This window comes from Rissa tridactyla, chromosome 16 (assembly GCF_028500815.1).
Source record: "Rissa tridactyla isolate bRisTri1 chromosome 16, bRisTri1.patW.cur.20221130, whole genome shotgun sequence".
In the NCBI taxonomy this organism is placed as follows: domain Eukaryota; kingdom Metazoa; phylum Chordata; class Aves; order Charadriiformes; family Laridae; genus Rissa; species Rissa tridactyla.
The window spans coordinates 4,680,022-4,702,075 of record NC_071481.1 but is presented as its reverse complement, the minus strand read 5'-3'; the positions used below and the strand labels follow the sequence as shown (position 1 = coordinate 4,702,075).

General features: G+C 39.0%; 2 protein-coding genes across 10 annotated transcripts in view; both read left to right on the top strand.

Annotated features, from left to right (window-relative positions):
* Positions 1–1,614, top strand: part of UBE4B (ubiquitination factor E4B) — a 40,832-nt gene extending 39,218 nt beyond the window's left edge. For all 3 annotated transcript variants that reach the window (XM_054222241.1, XM_054222240.1, XM_054222242.1), the window contains one exon: positions 302–1,614. In XM_054222241.1, the coding sequence (XP_054078216.1) occupies positions 302–363 (62 nt within the window). In that variant the 3' untranslated portion in view covers positions 364–1,614. The remainder of the gene's footprint in view (positions 1–301) is intronic.
* A 5,103-nt stretch (positions 1,615–6,717) lies between these two features.
* The window catches only part of KIF1B (kinesin family member 1B), a 95,528-nt gene continuing 80,191 nt past the window's right edge, over positions 6,718–22,054 (top strand). For 5 of the 7 annotated variants that reach the window (XM_054222226.1, XM_054222225.1, XM_054222223.1 and 2 more), the window contains exons 1-2: positions 6,718–7,027; positions 12,422–12,609. In XM_054222226.1, the coding sequence (XP_054078201.1) occupies positions 12,504–12,609 (106 nt within the window). In that variant the 5' untranslated portion in view covers positions 6,718–7,027; positions 12,422–12,503. Of the gene's footprint in view, positions 7,059–12,421; positions 12,610–22,054 lie in introns of all 7 variants that reach the window. The other 2 variants (XM_054222224.1, XM_054222230.1) reach the window with 2 other exon arrangements.

Sequence of the window (22,054 nt, the reverse complement as noted above, 5' to 3'; positions counted from 1 at the left end):
GAAGAGTTTGTTCCTTTTGGTTTTCCTTTTTCTGGGGAAAAAACCCACACCCTTGCTTTCATAACTACCGGGCAAAATGATACTGTTATGGTAGGTAAAAGAGTAACTCATTTACTCAAAGCTGTGCAGAAAATATATCGATAGAGAAGAAAATAGTAGTAGACATTCCTTATCAGGTTTCTAGAAAAGAAATTGCTATTGGTTATGCAGAGCTTCCTTGTAGTAGTATTACTAAATAATTCAACTGCTAACTTAATAATTCTTTTTTTTTTATTTCTTTTCCTCTTCTTTATGCTATTAGTGCCAGAACTTAAAGAGCAAATCCAAGCCTGGATGAGAGACAAGCAGAATGCTGACCATTAAAAATTCCCTTGCAGTGCACGCCAACACCAACGGGCAGAACGGGGGCGTGGGCTGTTCTGGTGATAGCGGAACAGATACACTTGGATGGCTATAGATGGGATTAGCACGCCCACTGGCACTGGCTTGCAGTAGTGACCAGGAGCATGTCGACGAGGAGAAAAGCGGCTTAATTCTTGTACATATATTTAAGTGATAACGATGGTCAATAACATGGAGGACAAGCTAGGAAGTTGCTTATGTTACAAAACTGTCCTTCAATATGTCACATTTTGGAGTTTTTACAGCTGAATTATTTTAGCAAAGATGAATGGATCAGGGCAGCATCCCTTCAACCTTATTTTTTACAGCCAGATATCCATTAATTTGATTGTGGTTAGAACCTTGGACATTTTGCTGCTAAAGTAACTTTTCTCTCTTTCCCTCCCTTCTTCCTCTTCCACCCATCAATCCTGCACTGCTGTCTTTTTTTTTTTTTTGTAATGCAAAAAAAATATCCCTGTGAATCAAAATCATTCCCCTGCCCTCAAAAGAACATATTCTGTGCGATAACTGTGCCTGCAACAAAGTGTTAATCTTGGGATCGTATTTTTATATTACACATATTTGCATATTTGGTTTTTAATTGGTGTTAGACACAAGGATAACTTCAAAAAAGCAAAGACTTCACACATGGATTTTAATTTCCGTTCTTTGAAATGTCCCTTTTCTTTATGTTGATCTAGATGCTCTGGTATTTTTGAAAAGCCTCGAGATAGAAATACATTAGAACAGCTGCCATGAACGAGATGCTTGGGAATACCAGGATTTCAGTGACTTTTAAAAAAATAAAATCCATTCTTTTAATGCTGCAGATACAATATATGCTAAACGACAGTTCTGAGCCGTTAGAGCTTGTCTGCAGAGAGCAGATCCTTTTACTCTTGGAGGCTGCAGTTTGGGGCAGGGGTCATTTTTTTTTTTTTATGTTGCGTACCAATTTGTATCCATGGCTTGGCCTTACCAAAGCAGAAAGGGTGCAGGAAATGTAGAATTACATTTTTAAAAAAAGAATAAAAAAAAAATTCACAAACATTTTTGTATTACTGCCCCCTGCATATGATACTTGAATTTCCTTTTTAAAAAGGATTTGAAACCACAGTGTTTTAAAATTAAGTCTGAAAAAAAGGTTGTTTTTCTTTTGTTTTTCGCTGTGTCTTCTGTTCAATTCCTGACTCTCTTGAACTACAATAAATGATACACACTCGCACAAAACATTTCCTTTGTCTTTCTTTCCTTTAAGTGTCTCAGTGAAAGTATAAAAAAATTCAAACGATTGGGTGACTTAGTTCAGGTTTGCCGATAGTGATTTAGGATCTGGAGATAACTTAGTAAATTATGTGAAAAATTTCTGTGTGCACAGATATCGGTAATACTTCAAACTAATGAATGTTCCCAAGTGGGTGACTCTTATACCTATTCATAGCTACATGACAGTTGGTGGCAGTCTCCAAGAGGAGTTTTAGTTAGGTTATATATAATCCAGTGCTGACCTTTGAGAGGTGCAAGTAATTCTAAATTAAAATGTGAAGATGTAGTAGGTTTGGGGTTTTTTTGGTTGTTGGTTTGGGGTTTTTTTTTTTTTGTGTTCCCCCCTGCAGTGTGTGTGTGTGTGTGTTCCAACAGTCCATGCAGACACAAACTTTGGAATCTTCTTCCCGCTCTTGGGGAAAACAGAGAAGCTTGTTTGTTGACAAGTTTTAATTTCTTAACCTTCACTCCTTCCACAAATTCAAATCCTCCTCTTCCAAAGTCACAGAACAAGTCTGCTGTGCTTTTACCTGCAAGCTGTCACTCAGCATCAAAATCCCTCATGGTTTTGGAACATGTTATAAGGGTACGCAGCGAGCTGTAACTTTCAAGGTGCGTTTTTTCCTTTTTAGTAGAGGGGTAATTATTTTCTGCATAAACACACACTCTTAAATGTTCCACTGTCACCTCCTTATTAAGGATTATAGCATGAAACCTCTACAAACATCCCAGAATATATACTTTATTTGGAGGACGTATACTTTATTATGTATATGGAGGACAACTGTTCAGTGGTGTGTATAGTTTTCTTTTTTTTTTTTTTTTTTACTGGAGGATGAATGAACTGCTATGGTTTCACATTATGGGTGTTTTTTTTCCTGTAAGTTAATTTTATTGATAGATTGGGAATGTGTTTTAAAGATGGAAGAAATGTTTTCTTCTAATTTTCTTCAACTATTATAAATTAGACACACCACCACCTTTTGTGAATAAAGATGCTGTGGAAACAATGAGCAGTCTTACAAAATGAGAAGAGGGCAAGCAAAAATAATCTGTCCTAAAATTAAAAAAAGCCTCATTGCTAAGTGTAGCCTGTACAGGGCTTGAGGTCTGTATTCTCTAATAGTTCTTGATATTTCACATTTGAAGTGTTATAACTAGTATCAAAGAGGGTTGGGAATTTAAATGTTTTACCGGAAAATCTGTATGGAACCTAGCTCTCTTTAATGCAAGCATACAATGAAATTCTTTTTTTTATTTATTTATTCCCCTGTACCAACTGAAAGGTGTGTTTGAACACATTCAGGATGTTTCTCTTAACCTTGTCTGACAGGAGGAAACATAAATATTTACATTTGGTATAGGATGTGTTAATCAAGACAATGCCCTTCAGAATCTGATTTTATGTTTATTCTGCCATCATATCAGAGTTTCAGCTGAGGAATATAAATAGCAAAGTGCATTACTGAACTGTTTTGTCTAATTATGGGAACCATTTATCACTTGAAACTGTGTCAATGCAGATATTACAGAAGACACAAAGGCTCACATTAAGTGGCTAAAAAAATTTTATCTGGAGAACTAGGTATCAAGTATTTCAAAGGTGTGAATTCAGACAAACAGTCTCCCAAATTCAGCATTCCTGGGCAGACTAATGAAATAATTTTAATATGAGCAACTGAAAGTACCATTATATTGCTTTCCTCTGGATACAAAAGTGAATCAAACCCCAGCCTTTCAGTGGATAGTGGGCAGAGTAACTGAAAAGGAAAGCTGAAGTTAGTATTGGATTAAGTGTAAATCTCCCACAAAAGCACATCATCTGTGTGATAATTCTTAGTTTAATTAATTTAATACCACCTGCAGTTTTTGTGATTTCCCCTCCTCCTACTAGCATGTCACTTAGCCTTTTCAATCCCACTGTGAGTTTACTAGAATGCAGAGACTGTATATTAGAGATCACAGAAAGTATCAATTGATCAAATTGCCTTTGACGTTTAGCTGTAACTGCAGAATCTGAATAGCTTTGAGCTGTGACTTGCTCATCCCAGGAACAGCTAACTTACATAAACGTTGCAAAATGTGCTTTTCTTGGAAAATTTGAAGTTACATGGTTGTATCGCTGCTCTTTACTTGCCCTCTAGTTATGGGACTAGAGAAACTACTGGGGCAAGTTCTGATGCTATAGCAATACAATTCAGTACAATTGATTCTATTACATCACAATTTACACTTATGTAATAGCACAATTTACATCTCTGTCAACTATTCCCTGCTGGCAGCAAGGGCAGGCTAATGCTGTTAATAGCAGGATGACAATGCTGCTTTAGCCAGCAACAGATTGACTCCAAAAAGCCCCAGGAGCATTGCTCTGCAGCGTACCTGTCTTCCTTTTCGTTATCCCTTAGCTTAAACCTACCCTCTTTCCTGTAATTAAACAGGTTTCCCAATTTTAGGTAGTGTATCTCGGTGATTTGAATAACCAGCTATATTTATTTGTACTAATAAATGCAAGAAATTTTTCGCAGTACTGCTTGCTTTCATTTTTTTGGTATAATAGTGCTCAAGAACACTTTTCTTGTGCTGGGGACCTTCATTATCTGAATATTTTATTGAAAAGGCATGTCTAAATTCTACTTTTAAATGCACACATGCTTGCAGAGAATTGGATCTGTTTCTGCTGTTTTGCAGAGTTACATGGTATTGGTCAGAAGCATATAAAAACAGTAAGAATGGTCCCTTTCCTATAAGGGAACAGACATTAATTTTTTAGACAGAATTCACAAGTAGAACATTGAAGTAGAATTCCATTTAAGTACATTTTTTAATAAGTTAATTCTAAATTACCCAAGGAGACCTGACTTTCAAAAATGATATTGAGAAGGCTAGTCTAAATTGAGATAAAATGCCTAAGTTCTATAACTAAAAAGGCATCATAACCACCTAGATGAGGACTGCCTTAATACATTACCATCTTTCAACTCCATACTTGAATATTTGAAGAGGAATTTTCCTCTTGTCTCCCTTTGCAGTGAGTGACCTCCCAGACGCTATACTGCCTCTGTCATGTGCTTGTTACCATTTCTTTCTCAACGTGTAACTAGACTTTCTCTGAAAATTTCTAGCAGGTTTTTCAAGGCTCTGTAAGCAAGCAGCTGAATTAACATACTTGAACTATTTATGTGAGAACTCTCCAAACTTAGACATAAGACAGTGATGCAGAACTACTGTTCCTAAGAGACACTACACAAACTTTGCTGAAGTAAATTAATCACGCTATTACCACAGAGGACTACAGCACACACCCAGTATGCTGACAGTTTGCAGGATTTCAAAACAGGTTTTGTTTTTTGTATTTTTTTTTGTTTTGTTTTAGAGAAATTGTAACTCTCTGCATGGACCAAGATAGAACAGTTACACTACACTAAAAACACCACTGAATCATATGTCCCGTCATTAGGAAGTCTTCCAAAGTTGGATTAATGGTATTTTCTAAGACATATGAAAGCCACCTATTCTTGCTTTGCTGTTTCTGTGGTGGTATGTCCCTGCAAACCAGTGTTCAGCTATGTCTTGTTAGGCTTTTACGTTCATAGGCATAACTGCAGATGACATGTACGCAGGATGAGGTTGGCAAGGGGGAAAAGTGACTTTTCACCAAACATAAAGTAACAAATAACTCATTCTCCCAAAATGCTGGAACTGATGGGACACGAGAGATGGTGAAGATTAATGTAGTTAACAGCAAGGGGCCTGTAAATAAACATAAACCTTGCTCTGAAACTAGAAGTCTTAGGTCCCAGATGTTCTCAACAGCTTAAATCCAATTCATATATGATGGTGTGTGTATGGAAAACAGGTAATGAAGGTATTTAATGTAATATTATTTTCTTTATAATGTTTATAAGCCTAAACACAAGCCTGTTTCTAATAGAATCAGAATGGTCATAGTTGGAAGGGACTTTAGAGACCATCTCGTTCCACCCCCTGCCCTGGGCAGGGACACCTCCCACCAGCCCAGGTTGCTCCAAGCCCCGTCCAACCTGGCCTTGAACCCCTCCAGGGATGGGGCAGCCACAGCTTCTCTGGGCAACCTGGGCCAGGGGCTCACCGCCCTCACAGCAAAGAACTTCTTCCTTCTATCTATCTACTCTAAATCTACCTTCTAACAGTAGAAATGAACAAAGTACTAATGGAAAGGAGGAACTTTAAAGCTGAGGTTATTGTCACAAAAATAAACTTCTACTTTGAGAATATGTGAAATTACTGACAGTGCAAGAGGTAATACAACATTAACTAAAACAATCGTGTACATAAGAACACATTACAAGATGTACAAAATATATCTTAGGCTGCTCAGAAAACGTTTTGAAGGCGGGGGTAAGGGAAAAATTATCCCTCCCCTCAGAACTACCACCTTTAGGACTCGTTCAGGGTTCAAATTCCTACTGAATCTCCCTGGAGTTGGCGAACCCGCTGCCTCAGCCACGGTTTTCCGGCAGGCACGCATGCCTACGACGCTCATGAGGCCCTCGAGCCGGGGCCGCCAGCCAGCCGCGTACATTAAAGCGCTTTTTTCAGTCACAAGCGCCCAATTTCTGCTCACGTCTTTGCTAAGGAGACACCCGCCGCTCTCCGGCGCGCAAACTCCCCCCGCCGCCTCAGGAGGCGCGCACGCACACAGCGCGGCGGAGCGGTGATGCGGCTCGGATGCCCTCGTGCCGCTCGTTATAGGTTAAAACAGGGAGGACGCCGATTCCGTCCCGCGCTCTGATTGGCTGGGGACGGAGAAGAACTGATCCCCTGTGTGCCCGAGGCTCGGCGGAGGGATTGACTCAGAGGGAGGAGTGGGGATCGTCGCTGCGGACGGGCATTGCCGAGCTCTGATTGGTGAGCGTCCGTGTCACCCTGTGATTGGCACGGTAGGAGGCGGGCACGCGGCGATTCTGCGCCTGGCGATTGGTGAAATGCCGGGAGGAGGGCGAGCCGGCGCGCAGCTATTGGCCGGCCGGCCGCTCCTCCCCCTGCGGAGGCGGGTTCAGGCGCAGAGCCTTGCGATCCTGTCAGTGTGGGAGCGGCGCTCCGGGGAGTGTGTCGCTGCGCTCCTTTTTCCCAGCGCGGCCTTTCACTTTCCTCCCTCCCCCTTCCTCCCCTCCCTCCCTCCTTCCTTCCCTCCCTCGCCCTTCCCGCTTCCTTCCTGACGGCGGGGGGGGTGGTCTCCCAGCCTCGGCTGAAGCGTGATGGGGATGGCCGGGCTCTTTTCTCTCCTCCGCCCTGCGCTGCGCTGCTTCGCCGGCTCTGCCGCTTCCCCCAGCTGCTGACAGCGCCGGCGGCCCCGCGCTGCCCGTGCCCTGCGGATACTCCCGCCCGTCCTGAGGTGAGGGGCGGCTTGCGCTGAGGGAGCTGGGGTTAGTAGGGGAGACGAGGGGGGGAACGGCTGGGCGGCGGGGCGGGGTGGATGCCGTAATGCGGTGGAGGAGGCGGGGGCTGCGGTTCGGCTGGGGGAACGGCGGGGGGCGCCACGGGTGGGCTGGGGCCTGGGAAGCGGGGAGCGGGGGGGCAAGGGAAGTGTTGGCAGGACAGGGTGTCCCGGAGCTGTCAGGGTAGCGGCACAAGGGCGTGGGGCCCGCCGCGGCCTTTCCTCGCCTCCATCTGCCCGATGCATATACTTGTCCCCCGGGACGCTTGCTTCCCCTTTCCCCCGAGCCATGGCGGTGCGGCCGCTTCCCCTCCTTTTCCTCCTCTGAATCCCGTCCGCTGCGACGGTAGCGAATATCGCCGCGTTTCGCCGTCCTTTTATCTCCTTTGTAGCTCGGATGAGGCGGAGACGGTGATTGCGTGTTCAGGAGGGAGGCAAAGCCCCTCAACCAGGTGGAAGATGCAAGAATGCAAAAGGATTGTGGTTTTCAGGGTGGTTTTTTTATGGACCTGTAGGTAGTGGATCTGTCCCTGGATTCAGTACAGCACAATTACCCAGGCAGCCATATTGGGATGATGATCTGACAATCCTCTGAGCTAAGTCAGGAGGCAGGCGGCAGGATGACAGGCCTGGTAGTTTTGGGGTCATCGGCAGAATATGGGTATTAAACTGAGATTGGAAAACTAGAATTCACCAAGAAGCAGATGGTGAATTTGTATCTGTTCTCTGAAATGTAAAACACGTTTGTACGAAATTTTAAAGTATATTTCTCTTCCCTTCTAGCTCCTCCCTAGCCCAGTTCTTTTTGTTATTGCACAATACAGTACATTGGTGTGTTGATAAATAGCCATATGTTTCTGTGGTTGGATTTTTCATGCACTGCCAAGTTCTGCACCCATGTTTTATCTGGCATCTTCACTTAGTATAAAGATAGTATTTCGTAGAGTGTGAGTTCAGTTGATATATCAGACTGTCATCACTACCTGATCCTTAGTGGAGGACCTAAAATTGGATTCGCTGTGGTCTTGTTCATAACCCCCTGCTGCTCTGAACAGCTGTTTTGCTAACTTTCCATATACTGATCTCTGTCCTAGTTCATTTTCTTTCTTTAGAGCTGTTGTACTGATTAAGTTACAAGCAATTTTTTTGTTTAAAAGTTCGTGTATTCTCTATACTTGTGCAAATATGACACGAGGGCTGGCTATGTTGAAATAAAAGCGATGCTTCTCCAATTCTGATGTGTGGTGGGTTTTTTAATTTTTTTAAAAATTTGATTTAAACTTTATTTGACTACAGATGCTGAACACTGTTTTTGTAACTACCTTGAATGTGTTGCAAGCGTCTCTGAATATATAAATAATAATTTGACTCTAAAGCCCTGTTCTGCTTGTAACTTGATTTCAAACGGTAGCAATATGTTCAGTATTTTGACATTGCATACAAACTGGTTTGGCAGAACTTTCAAACACATCCAAGGATCCAAGTCTTAATGAACAGCTTGTTTCTTTAAACATTTGTGTGAAAGTCCCAATCTAGTTACAAGTGCTGAGAGATGTTGGGGATTGACCAACATCATTGGGTTTGTCGGCTTGAATAACTGAAACCAGACGAGGTATTTAGATGATTTGGTTAATGACACACTTTAATATTAAAACCTCACTGTGTGACTTCCATGGTGGATATCTTTTAATAAGAGTTTAAAATAAGTGTAAAAATAATATGTAGGGTTTGCTTTTGTGCTGATGGAGCTCACTAAACAACTCAAATATTATCTGCCACCTGGTTTAGAGCCAGGGGTATATCATGTCAAAGACTCAAGTATGCAGTTCCCTTCTTTACTCGGTTCCTGGTTGGATTCATACAGACAGAACGTTAAAAGATACACTGCTGGTAGGCTCTTCCCGAGACATTAGGAGAATGATTCATTCTAGCATGGATGGCAACCTTCTAAGCCTGTAATAAACATATAAAAGACAGCTTCTTGTTTTTAAAGATTCTTCTTCTAAATCTGAACCACAAACTGTATTGCACATTTTGTTTTGTTCTGTTGCAAGTTACGGCTCCTATTACCACTCTGCAGACAGCATTTTGTAGCAGTAAGTGACACTACTGGGAAATGTGAACCCTGAAAAACCAGTTGCAATTTATTATCTGTGATGCTATGCAACTTAGTCTCATTTTGCCTTATCATTCTGTATGGCGAAGGCAATACTGCCTTTATAAAATGTTACAACCAGTTAAAGTTGCTGATAAATGGGGAAAAAAACCCCAAAACACTCAAACCCCCAATAACTTAAATTTATGGGAAGCTTGGAAAAATATATTGGTTCTAGTTAATTTTCTTATTAATGAAAATTGAATCTTGCATAGCGAGATGGTATTCAAAACATCTGAAATCCTTGTGCAACTACAAGAAGGCATTTTGCTTCAGCTATGAAAAATTGTAGAGTTGAGAATGAATGAGATGTAAAATTACACTTAAAATTACATTTAATTTTGTATTAGCATAAAAATTAGGGTTGGGAAAAGTTGATAATTGCAAAAGTCTAGTAGTTAAATTTTTATGCTGTTGTAGGTGATTTTGTGACCTGTTCTGTAAGAATTTCTTCGCAGCTCTATATCAAACAGGCCTTTCATTTAGCTAGTGCATATAGAGTCTCTGGCAGTGTGCTTTTCATGCTTTGTTATTGTGAATATCGTGTTCAGAGGTACTCAAGAATTATTTTAAGTATACGATTCTTTCACTCCTTCTGTTTCCTGATTTCCTAGGTATGCTAGTTATCTGTAGAAATTAATGTACTACTGAGAGGTATTTCTGTGAAAACATCAGAAAAAAATCTATTTATGTGTGTAAGAAGGGACAATAATCTCCCTACAGTTCATAAAAAAAAAAAAAAAAAACCAAACAAAAAACAAACAAAAAAACCCCCAAACAAACAAACCAAACAAAAAAACCCCATTAGTTGTGTTTTGTTGTTTTGGATTTTTTTGTTTGGGTCTTTTTTGCTGTTTTTTAAATCCCCTTCATTAACTTGTGGGAAGTTGGCAAAATAATGGTTTTCACATTAATATGGATAGATGGGTAAAAGAAAGATGAGAACCACTAAGCTGATGTCAGGTAGAGTTTCTGTGATGTGTTACACCCTATGAAAATTCCACCTACTCGTCTTTTGCAATCTGACGAAGTAAACTGTGTCACTGTGAACTTATATAATAAAAGAGATTTTGCACTTGATAGATTTCTTAAATTGTATTTCAGAAACAGAATGTTTACTGGTCGTGTACAGTAAAATTCCTGTTTTCTAGCAGCAATATTCAGGGGCAGTTGAATAATACTCCTGTATCAGGATTAGTATTGTCCCTCAGCGTTCATGTGAGGGCACAGGTACTTATGCAAGGGTCATGTTAAGAAGGGAGAGCAAAAATTCCTCACGGTATGTACTCAGGAAGAAGGTTATAATGAAGCTACATGTTTGATACATTTTGTTGCACGAAAAAGTAGTCACCTCTGAGCAACAGTGAATAAAGCAGTCCTCTAAAACAACCCAGAATCTCTGTTAGACACTGAAGATCCTGCAAATTCATTCACATTGCTTCTTTGCTCTATTCTATGTTTAAGTTTTTAGTGAAACTTCTTAAAATTCTGTACTAACCTAAAGTTGACTGTGTGGTTGTCTCATGAATCATTATTCTACTAGTTTGCTGTACCACTGACATTGAAATTCAGTTGGCTTTTTCCTAAAGACATTCTTATTATTCTAGTCTGGTGAGAATACCTCAGGTACCTGCTAAAATAAGGAATGCTGTAAATGACTTCTACTTTGTGGAGTAATTTAATTTCTGCCTTCACCATGTGATGGCATTAATGAAGTAATGCAGTTTTATTAAAAACTTCTTGTACCGTGTGAAGATGTGTCATAACTTGAACTAAGGATGTATAAGTATTTTTACGAGCTGCAGAACTTACTTCAGAGCTGAAATGCTTCTGCTTTAGATCTGATAGTAAGTTTTGTACTTTTGTGGCACTGTGATTGCGACCCTGAAATAAAGATTTGATTGGATGTGTGGTTTATAGATAACCAGGAAAGAAGATGCCAAGATTTCTGGGCCATGCATAGTGACTTGTGCAGGGTAGAGTTCTGCCCATGTTAACTCAGATTCAAGATAGAAGTGTCTGTGTTGAGTCAGACCAAAGATTCATCTGGCCCTGAAGCCTGTCGTCAACACTGGCTGTAGCAGGTATTTAGAATATAAGGATAAGTCAACCATGTAATCATGTTTTCTCAGTATAGTCTTCCAGGTTCTGAGAGTCTGTGCTATGGAGGCTTTCCTAGCCAAGGGTGGTAGCTTTTTACTAGATCTTGATGGCTTTTTCTTTGAATCTATATTATTGCTTTTTGAGTCTGTTTAACTTCAGTACTGACAGTCCTGTGGCAATAAGTTAAACTGCTTAATTGTAGACTGAAAAAACTTTCTTCTAATGGAAAAGGTAGGTCGAGGACAATACAATTGAACCAATCTTTATTAACCCTGCATTTCAATGCTGTCTCAGATGTAACTGGAAGCTTGGATTATGGCTAACATGGATAGCTTCCTGCCAGTTAAAGTGCTCCATCGTTTGGATGCAGTAGAATTTGAACAAGTGTTTTGATAATGAAGTTGAATTTACTGCTGAGCATTTGCTGAAGATAGATAATAATATTTACCCTGAAGGCAATAATTTTTGGTTCTTCTTCTCCTTATGGAGTAGTGTGTCCTTTAATCACTAGATATACAAGAAGTTAATGAGTTTTTATTTCCTTTGAGAAGAGGACTTTCCCAGGGCTGCAAAGGGTTTTTTAAGGCTGTTGGGTAAACACTTTTCGCTGGAATGCTGTGTCTTGAGAGCCAGTGGGATATAGCCCGTCACGCTTGTGTTAGTTTTAATATGGCAGCAAGGGTTGATGGCTAAAGAACCTAGATATATAGTATATGGTAGCTAGCTCATGCTGAAATCTAAGTAGCTGTATCTTTACTGCTAAAATTGGCTTTGTAAGGTTAAGCCTAACACGTTACCACCAGATCTTCATTTTGGTATTGGCATCCCTACTTTCTGGGAAGAAAATCAAGTAATGAAAGCAAATATGTACACTTCAAAAGAACTGCTTCAATGACAGAAACTTTCGACTAGGGAGACTGTGTACAGGTGCTGTTAAGTGTGTTTAAAGTTCTGTCTTTGCAGTGACAGCTTTTGGGGGAAAGAGTGGTTACAGAGCAGAAATTGGAGTTATCAAACAACTGTGAACCTCCCTAATTTTATCAGCATTTTGAATGCAATAGCTGTGAATAACTGAATCGTATTTTTTTCTTTAGAAAACACCAACAAGAAGGATAACTTGAAACACTGTTGACCCCCTTCACTTTCAATTTCTTGACTGCACTACAAGCAACCAGAATGTCGGGGGCTTCAGTGAAGGTGGCTGTTCGGGTCCGTCCCTTCAATTCCCGAGAAACCAGCAAAGAATCCAAATGTATCATCCAGATGCAAGGCAATTCAACCAGTAAGTTTCTTCTAATCTTGTAAGGGAGTCTTTCTCTCTCCTCTACCTTTCTGCTTAATCCTTTTTTTTTTTTTTGTTCAAACAAAACTGAGTACTGTGTACATTATATCATTGAGAATTGCTCTTCTAGGGAATTTCTCTTCTGAGGCTGTTATTACAAACTAGATTGTTTCTGAATTTGACTAGAAAGTCTAAAACATGAGTATCTTGATTTTTGATGTGGTTGTTTATGGTATTTGCTTGTGGTGAGTTGAGAATTCTACAGAAAGATTAGAATCCCAAAGTGAAAACTTCTTGTTAACTTCAGTGTGGGGGAATATCATGTGGACTGACAGATACAGGGATATGTTGCAGACCGCCGCATGATAATTGTTGTGGTGTAACTCCTGCTTGGGTCTGGTGCTCTAGTTCTTGGTGTGCTTATTCTGCGGTCTGTGGCTTTGTTTAGGAGCATAATTTGAATGAGAAAGCTGAGAGGGTAAGCATGTTAGGTTTTATGCTTTTGAGATTAGATGTCTAAACGACAGCAAAATAACAGACTACAATAATCTTATTTTTTTAAATAATTATTGTGGGTCTAATTTCAAGGAGAAGACTCTTCTATGCAAAACTGAGTTTGGGCACACCATTTATTGATTGATTGTTATTTATTTTTTTTTCATGCTTCTTGAAGTCAAGGCAGTATTGGTACCATTTGCTGCAGTGTCGTAGGTCACGTGTAGGCTAATGGCTTTACCTATAAACTGGTGCTTTTGTGGCAGTTTTTCATTGTTAGGTGATGGAGTAGAGTTGTCTTGTCTATAGTTGTAGAAGTAACACTCCAAGAGCACCAAGTTCCTTTGCTGTCTGATTACATGAGTATTTACTCATGCATGTTAATGCAAAGGAGGTTGCACACAGGCTCCTCCTTTTAGTTAGCTGAGGTTGTACTTCAGCCTGCTTCTGCAACGGAATTTAAGTCCTGATTTTGTGGTTGCTTAAATTATGTACAATGTTTATGGTTTCATTAGAAGAGAGGCATCATATAGAAGAGAGCTTGCTTTTCAGTGCAGTAAATTCTTCTCTTCAGACCTTTTGTGGAATATTACCTGAAGAAACTTATTTTTTTTGGTTGGATTTCAAAATTTCCATTTAAAATGGGGGGCAGGGGGAGGGAATTTTAGAAATCATCTCATGTAGAAACAAGTGCTTGTAATCCAATGTTGTGTGCTAACTTGCATACCAAACCAGTGTAGGTGGTGGAAGAATGATAAACTCCATTAGATGGCATTTGTTATGGAACTGCCACCAAGGAACTACAGCAGCACCACTGGGTGCCACTGTAATAGATTTTCTTGCTGCTGTCATGACGTGGCAACAATAATTTCAGAGACTTAAGACTTTTGAACTCCAGGAGCCTATGAATCTCTGGCAGTCTGTCTAAATTTGAAACGTGGTGTAGACAAAAGACACTGGTTCTGTTTCCGAATGGTAGAGCTGCACTACAAAGACACTGTAATTTCAAGAAACTGCATCTGTTTTCAAAAGGAGGAAAATACTTCCTGATTTATCTAGTTGGAAATTTCTTTACAACTTTTGCTGTATTTTGTGCTCTGGAAATGTTCTAATCTGTAGCCTTCTCTTTGAGTCCTGTGGTTCTGATACAAAATGGGTGATATGACAGATGGTCAGGTTTAAGTCATCAGGGGCCATTACAGATTGTGGGAAAGGGATCATTAGTTGCAATAGCTATATGTTCTTACAGTCTGTGGGCTATTTTTTTCCCAGTATTTCCCTCTTAGAGGAGAAATACAGAAGAAAGCAGTGGATGGAGGAGTAATAGTAATTTTACTTGTTGAACAGAAGAGGATAATATCATAAAAGATATGAATAAGGCATTGTTTGGTGGGGAAAAAACCTGAGCAGAAATTTTTTCTCCAAAGAATCTTCCTAACGAAGTTGTCTGACGCACATAACTTCAAGCTGAAATTCTTCTGGTATTCTTTTAGGCTGTGTGTTAGATTTGGGGGCATAAGTACCGTTGCTATTTCTGCCAAGGATTCTTTCTTTTTTGTGATCCCTCAGTCTTTGCAGCCTCACAGTTACATTATTTAACTCCTCATTGTTAAGGTCTGAACTTGTTGGCTAAAAGCTGACTACAGAAAGTGACATTAATGGATCTGACTCTCATATCTCTCATATCTCTAGCAATTTCAAAATAAAGGAAATTCAGTAGTAATTCTAGCCTATGGAGTTCCTGTGTCATACCTTCAAATGTGCCAATGAAATGATCGAGGGTTATTTTTTCTAAGGTTCTCCAAGAAGGCTATTTTTTCATTCGTGCACTAATCAAGTTGACAGGAGGCAAATCTGAGAGGCTGGTGATACGTTGGGTAGCCACTATTTTAAGCCTCCAAGACAGTTCTCTTATCTTGGAATTAAAGCCTGATGAACTATTATGATGAACAGGGTTGATGAGGCGGTGTGAAGTTTGATACCTAAGAAGGGATTTTGACTGTTACTTGGACTTTGATTCTTTATATATTTATTGACCAAGGTATTCTACAAATCCTTTGTGGATCCTGAATTTAAACTGGGCGAGTCTGAGTTCTGTAAGGGTATTGGCTGATGTAGGCAGAGACTACATTATAGTGAAACTGAGGCAAAGTGCTAAGGATTATTTTAGGTAAAACAGTCTAGAGTTGTAGATAATAAAGTGTATCACAGGTGTACTCTATTTATGTTTTTTAATGAGCGTTTTCTGACATCCGTAATGAAGTATATTCTTGAAGTCGGAATGCCACCAGGGTTGTCGCCTGACACGCTGCTTTTGTTTCTCAGTTTTTGTGTGAATTTGGCTCTTTACAGCTTTTGGGGGTGCCCGTCATTCACAGTGGGCTTGCCAGCAAAACAGAAAATCTTCCTGGGTTGGAAAGCTTATTCTCAATTTTGTTACACAGTTTAGCTTTGCATTAGAAGCAAAGTAAGTGTAATTTTATTGTGGACTTGAGGTCTACAACAGAATTAACTTGTTATTCTATCTGGCTTTTATGTAATTTCCTTATAGAAGGTCAAGGCCTTTAAACAAGATCCATAGTAGATCTGCATCTTTACATTTCTCAGTGTTTAAAAAAATGTAGCTGAATGAAGTTCTGTGTATGTCTTAGTCTCAGAATAAGAGTTCTTACAAAGGTCTTTAATCCATAATGTCAAGAGTGCTTACTATGAGTGATTGGGACTTCTATTTTTTTTGTTGTAAGGATGCAAAATATGGGAATCCTGAAGTCGGTACTTGAAACATAGTGTTTGTCTGTTTTTTCTTTTGTCTAGTATACTAAGATAACATGACTAAGTTTTTATTTTTTTCTCCTTTATGATTGCAAAGGTATTGATCTGCACTAATACAATATATTGCACTTAAAGAATTGTCAGTTTTTATGTTTTTAAAATATATGTTCCAAAAATGAAATTCTGCAGTCCAGCTGAAGTCACATGTGCTGACTGCATTAAGGGGCTGGTATTTTGGCAGAAGGCCTGTGCTGCTCAGATCATATCTAATTGCAGATGGTATCCCTTTGAATGATACTGCCAAAAGTTCTTCTGTGGAAATGGAAGCAGTGGGGATAGGAGAATAGAAGATAATAAGGAATTCTTAAAGACAGGAGAAGTTAGAATCTATAAAATTATAGTACTTAAGTTAATTTGGGAATGCAAAACGCTTTCCAAAGAAGTAATGTCACCATCAAATTACTAATTAAAAAACTCTACCAAAATAGTAACTAAATGGGATTAATTTAAGAAAAGACCATTGTTGTTTTTTACATGGTTCTTACTATCAGTTAGCTTGACACTGCCTAATACATTGTTTGTTTTATATTCTGTATATTACAGAATGTTCTCAAGTGAAACTCAGCATCAGTGGGCTTTTAAGTTGCTTTTTGTGGTCATGGTTTATTGATAAAATCCCATCTAATACTGAAACCTCTGAAATAATGCTTTTGTCTTTTCCTCTGAGATAACTTTGTTTAATTTTTTCACTCTTTAAATAAATTTGAAAATTTATTTTCTTTAAATTATTGGATAGGTGGTTTATTGTGCTCTAGGTCAAACTCACAACTGGCTTTTTGAAATTAATAATTCAAGAATAGGTCATGGTTGTCAGCAAATCTTGATTGAATATGTTTTAACTCCTGCTTTTTTCACTGTTTTTGTTTGGAGTGATTTATACCAATGCATCTTGCCCACAGTGTATTAACTACTTACTGTCTGTCGACTCCATAAATTACTGTTTTTGTGGTGAGTGAGAAGACGATTCTGCTGTGTAATACAGGGGATGAAAGGTGGGCTGTAGATCTAAGAGTATTTTGTGTGTCAGTAGTTCTTGTACTCATTCTTGTATGAGGTTTTGAGATGTAACAAATATAAACAATGCTGTCAGCTGCTGCCTTGGATTATTGAAATGAAAAGCTGAACTATTCTATGTGTAAAACTTCCCTAGTGTTGCCTTGTTCTGGTGCTGGATTTTTTTTTTCTGTTGTTTGTTTGGCTTTTTTTTTTTTTTTGGTGTAAATTATTTGATAATCTTCTGTCTGTAAATAAATAATGCATAAATAAAAACAAATGAAAATGAAGCAGGGGTTGAAGCTAGTAGCTACAAGAGAGCATTTAGATACTCATCACTAGCAGAGTGTCCAGCTAGCTTACTTTTTTAAAAAGCTAAATAAATATGTAGAAAACTAAACAATGAAGCAGGGAAACACAGAAGTATTCTACTTGGGATGTATCCTCTGCAATTGATGGTACACTAATTGTGCACTAGATGGATGAAAACAGGTTTTAGCATCTTGCGGGTGCCAGTGACGGAGTAAAACAAAGTTCTGAAACTATAGTTTATCTGTGATTGTTGTACATTCTGATTTGCCATAAACCCTATTTGTGTAGAAGTGCACCTGCACAGTCTAGGGTATCTTGGAAGATATGAGTGCAACTGGATCCTCAGGTTAGGACTGAAAATTACCTATTTGGATTCTAACTCAGTAACAGTCTCTGTGGCTCGGTAACATAGGAAGGCTTTTTTTGGACCGCTTAAGGCATTGGATGTTTAATGAAAATAGGCAACAGTGGAGTGGTCCCATCTGCTGGTAACAATAGTCACAGCTGCTGCTGTAGACATATGGCAGCTCGGTTCTAAAGCAGGCATCCTTGGCATCCAGAAAACTTTGTAAGGCATTCTGGAGTTAATTTGTAGAGGTTGAGGGGCACGGGGGGAAAATATTTATCTTCTAATAGTTGTTTGTTTCATTTTTTCTCTCTAAGGCTTATAGACATCTAGTCTAAACATAAGTATTTAAAAAAACAATAAAATTAATAGAAAAATATCTAATTTGAGTTTCTTTTCTGTTTGGTGTTTTTGGTTGTGTGGTTTTTTTTTTTTTTCCTTTGAAGATGTGTCCTGCTTTATGCAGTTGTTCTGGAGCAAAATAAAAATGCGTGGGAAAGCAGAACTTAAGGCTTTTGATTTTTGATGTCTTTGTCTAAATTAGTGATACTTGAAATATAATACTGAAGTTGCTGATATTTGAAAAATAATGCAAAAGTCAAAACTATTGAAAGGTTCGTAGAGCAAGGTAACCTCATCAGTAATTCAGCCGGTACTTTATTTATATATATTAACAGGAGGCATTGTTAAATTTTGCCTTTTTCATTGTTACGTAGCTCTAAAAAGTAGTAACCTCTTTCAAAGAAGCTTAATTTTAAAAGGGGGGAAGAATGGTTTGCTGATCTTTTTCATTCTGATCTAATTTTTTAACTGTTTTCTGAATGAAAAGACACCATGAATGGAAAAGAAACCCTATTGTGTATGTATGTCTAGAGGAGAATAATAAGATTGCAAGTTTGGGTTTTGTTGGTTTGTAGTATTCTATAAGCGTAGTTTGGATAGTTTCACTAAGGAACTTGTATCATGGAAATGATCTTTGGTCAAAATTACTGATGAAAAAAGTCTTTAAAGAAACTGGCTTTTATTTAGACTAGCACGGAGTACATGTAGACAGTAAGATAATGGGAATTTATGTAGCATATGCTACATCGGTAGAAAAGGCAAGCAAAAGCCTTCATTGTAGTTGTCTTGCCTAATAACTTTCCTTTTTTTTTTTTCTTGTCTTGATTCGACATTTTCAGTGAAAGTACAGAATAGGTGGGAGGATTCATTTTCATAGATGGATTTCAGTCTTGACTCTCAATCTGTCTTCTGAAAAAGAATAATTTTAGATATCTCAAAAAATAAAAGCATACCCCATTTCTGAGGAGTTGTGGCTGCCAAAAAGCATTGGTTCTTAAAGCATGTTTTGTGTAGTGTTTTTTCAACATACAACTTGTTTTTCTTTTTTTTCTTTATCTTTTTTTTTAAACTGTTTCCAATTATTTATGCTTGCATCATGCATGATGAGGTTGTCTTGGCAAAATGAACAGCAGTGGAGGAAAGTCACTTAGCACCTGCCTTGATTATTTTTCATCTGTAAATCCTCATGACGGTGGTTAAAACTAAATGAATGCTTGTCAAATATGTTAATATTACATTGCATTCATAGTAGACGTGTTATCAAAACGGGCTATTTTATGGGGAAATAAATTGTGCGTCATGTGGAGGATGCATGAATTGTCTGGCTGTTGAGGTTGAATTGGGAACTGATTGGAGAAGGAAAAAAGTACTGGAATTTTTTAAAGTGCTTGTTTTTCCTTCTAAAGCTTTTTCTCATGATTGTATAAAAATAACTTGAGAAATGTTAATTGTGCACACCGTTAAAAAAAAAAAAGAAAAAATCTGTTTTGGAAGATGACTTTGGGGAGGTGGGAGAAGATGAAAATGTAATGATTTTTAAATGTTAGAGGTACAAATAATGAGCATGGAGCAAGACTGTGAGATGGGTAGGATGTTCCAGCTAATGTTAAATGCAGTTGGACTACATTTAAAAAACTGTTATGGAGTTAGTACAGAACTGTAGAAGAGAGAGATAATGTTACTTGTGAACCCAGAAGAGTTTTCTGTCAGTGGTGACTAAATCATGTGAAATGCTTCCCCTTCGGAATTAGTGCCCACTGACCCATAGCTAGGGCTTTAGAGATGATTCTTTTTATGAAATGCTTAAATAATGTCCCACCTTTCAGTATGCAAGTAGAAGTAAAGAAAATGCAAATTGGGAACTACTTAAAGCATTCATATAGTGAACATATCCAATCCTTAAAGATATTGAGGCTAGCAGAACTGATTGCCCAGGATTTTGGTGCTACATGATGTCCTTTTAATGTAGTGCTGGCGTGTGTCTGAAGGTCAAAATGGCATTTGGAGAAGACCATTGGCTCTTGGAGACAGAAAACACGCGAGGAAAGAATTCATCTCAACTCCAAGTGCTCAGCCAGCTACATACATAGACCTGATACACATCTTCTGCAATAGGGTGTTTTCAGGTAATCAGTAGACAATGGGAGTTTTGGAATGGTTTTGGTTCAGCGTTTCAGCAAGGTAGAACAGTTTGGTTCGACTGGCTCTCGCTTGGTGCAGAGCCTGCTGGCATGCCCTTCTCCCCGAGCACCAGCTGTAGAGATGGTATTTATAGCACTTGGATCTGTACGAGCAGCTGAGGATGAGAGCGGCTTTCTAGCAGCTTCTGTGAGTGAGCATTTGCCTTGCTCCGGTGCTACTGAGCCTAACGCCCTCCCCCATCCAACCTTTCTCCCAGTACAGGGTTGAAATTCCACAGTGGGGAGAGAATCCGGTTGAATTCCAAATGAGCTGTTCTTAGCTTCTACTTGGTTTCCTTCCCTTTTAATGATTTGAAAAATGCAAACAATGCTTTGAAAAGCAAGCACTGCTTTACAAGCTGGAAGTGTCCATTTCCCTTCATTTATCTCTTATAATAACAACCCTGAAAGTCTGTCTTATAAAAACAGTATAGCCATATATCTGATTGCAATGTATGCCTAGGAAAGAAGCCTGTATTAAACGTGTCTTTGGGGTGTTATTCACGTTCCAGCAAATAAAGAATGCCTGCTCCACCCTGCTCTCAGTAACGAACATGTTCTCATTGTTGTCATTCCAGCCTACAGATGGCGCAGATATATTTTCCAGACCTGTGGATTTTAAAAGATTGTATATTTAATGTTAATTCGGTCTTGTGGAGTCAATTCTGAAAGCCCCAGATCTTTTATATTGGTTAAGTTGATTATTCAGACATAATAAAATAAAACTAGTGCTTATATTGATTCAAATAGAGTTTGAAGAAGGCACAGAAATGAATTATTTCATATTTATTTCCCTCAATGTTACCCCTTCTAAAGTTCCGTCTAGACTAGCATGTTTTTTAAAAAATTTCTGCCTATTTCTTTAACAATGATCAATGAGAACAAAAGCGAAGACAGGACAGTGATTTTTTTTTTTTTTTTGATAGCTGTTATCTCTTAGTATGTGTTGGCATTTGGTAGGATTGTGTGTTCTGTGTAGGTTACTGCTGGCACTAGGGGAATTATTGAGGCTGGTGTGAAGTCTCTCATGTGAGATGAAACCTGATTTTATTTCAGATGTAGAATTTGAAGAGGTTTTGTGCCTTCAGCGTTGACCGATGTGGTAGCAACGTGGGAATGGAAGATGTAAATGACAGAAAGCAGGCTATATTGCACGATGATGGAATTTTGGTTTCTTCAGTTCCATGTCTGACTTTCACCATTATTGGGTTTTATTTCTGATTGGTAATTGATAGTTTTGGGGTTTGTTTTTTTGTTGGGTTGTGTTTTTTGATTTTTGTTTAAATATTACTCTATGAGTCTGTTTCCCCCCTCCCCGCCCGCCCCCCCCCAGCACAGACTGTATATCAGTTAATCCCAGGATTTAGCCCAAGTTAATTCTGTCTGCTGGTGTTTATCTGAAGGGCAAACTGCAGTTAGCCAGTTCTTCACTGGAGCACCCTACAGTGACTAATGTGTGGCGTGTCTGGTGGCAGAATGCCCTGCAATGTGACTCTGGTCCCTAACAGAGGTGGAGCTGTTGAATCTAGTGACTTGGTTTTAAATGCAATGAGGGATAAGAGAGTCATTTCAGTTCTTACCTCTTGTGTGCTTTGCACTCTGTCTTTCTATTTCCAGAGCTTGTTAGAAAGAATTGCTGGTATCCCACGACACTGAACTGCAGGCAGTTTCTAACCTGAAAAATTTGTGACGTGCTGAGGAGCAGTGCTGACTGGGGTGAAAACAGATTAGGCTTGGACTGCAAATTCAGTGCCATTATAATCTGACATGAGATTTAAGTGGTTAAGAAGTAGTTTTGGTCATTCTTTGTGCCTGCAAAAATATTTATGTGGTCGAGTAGATGGGAATGGAATGAGGGGGCTGATCTTGGCTAAGCCTGCTTGCTTTTTTTTTTTTTCCCCTTTTTTTTCCTGTAGGTTTCCCACTGTCTGTTTACTTGGTTAGT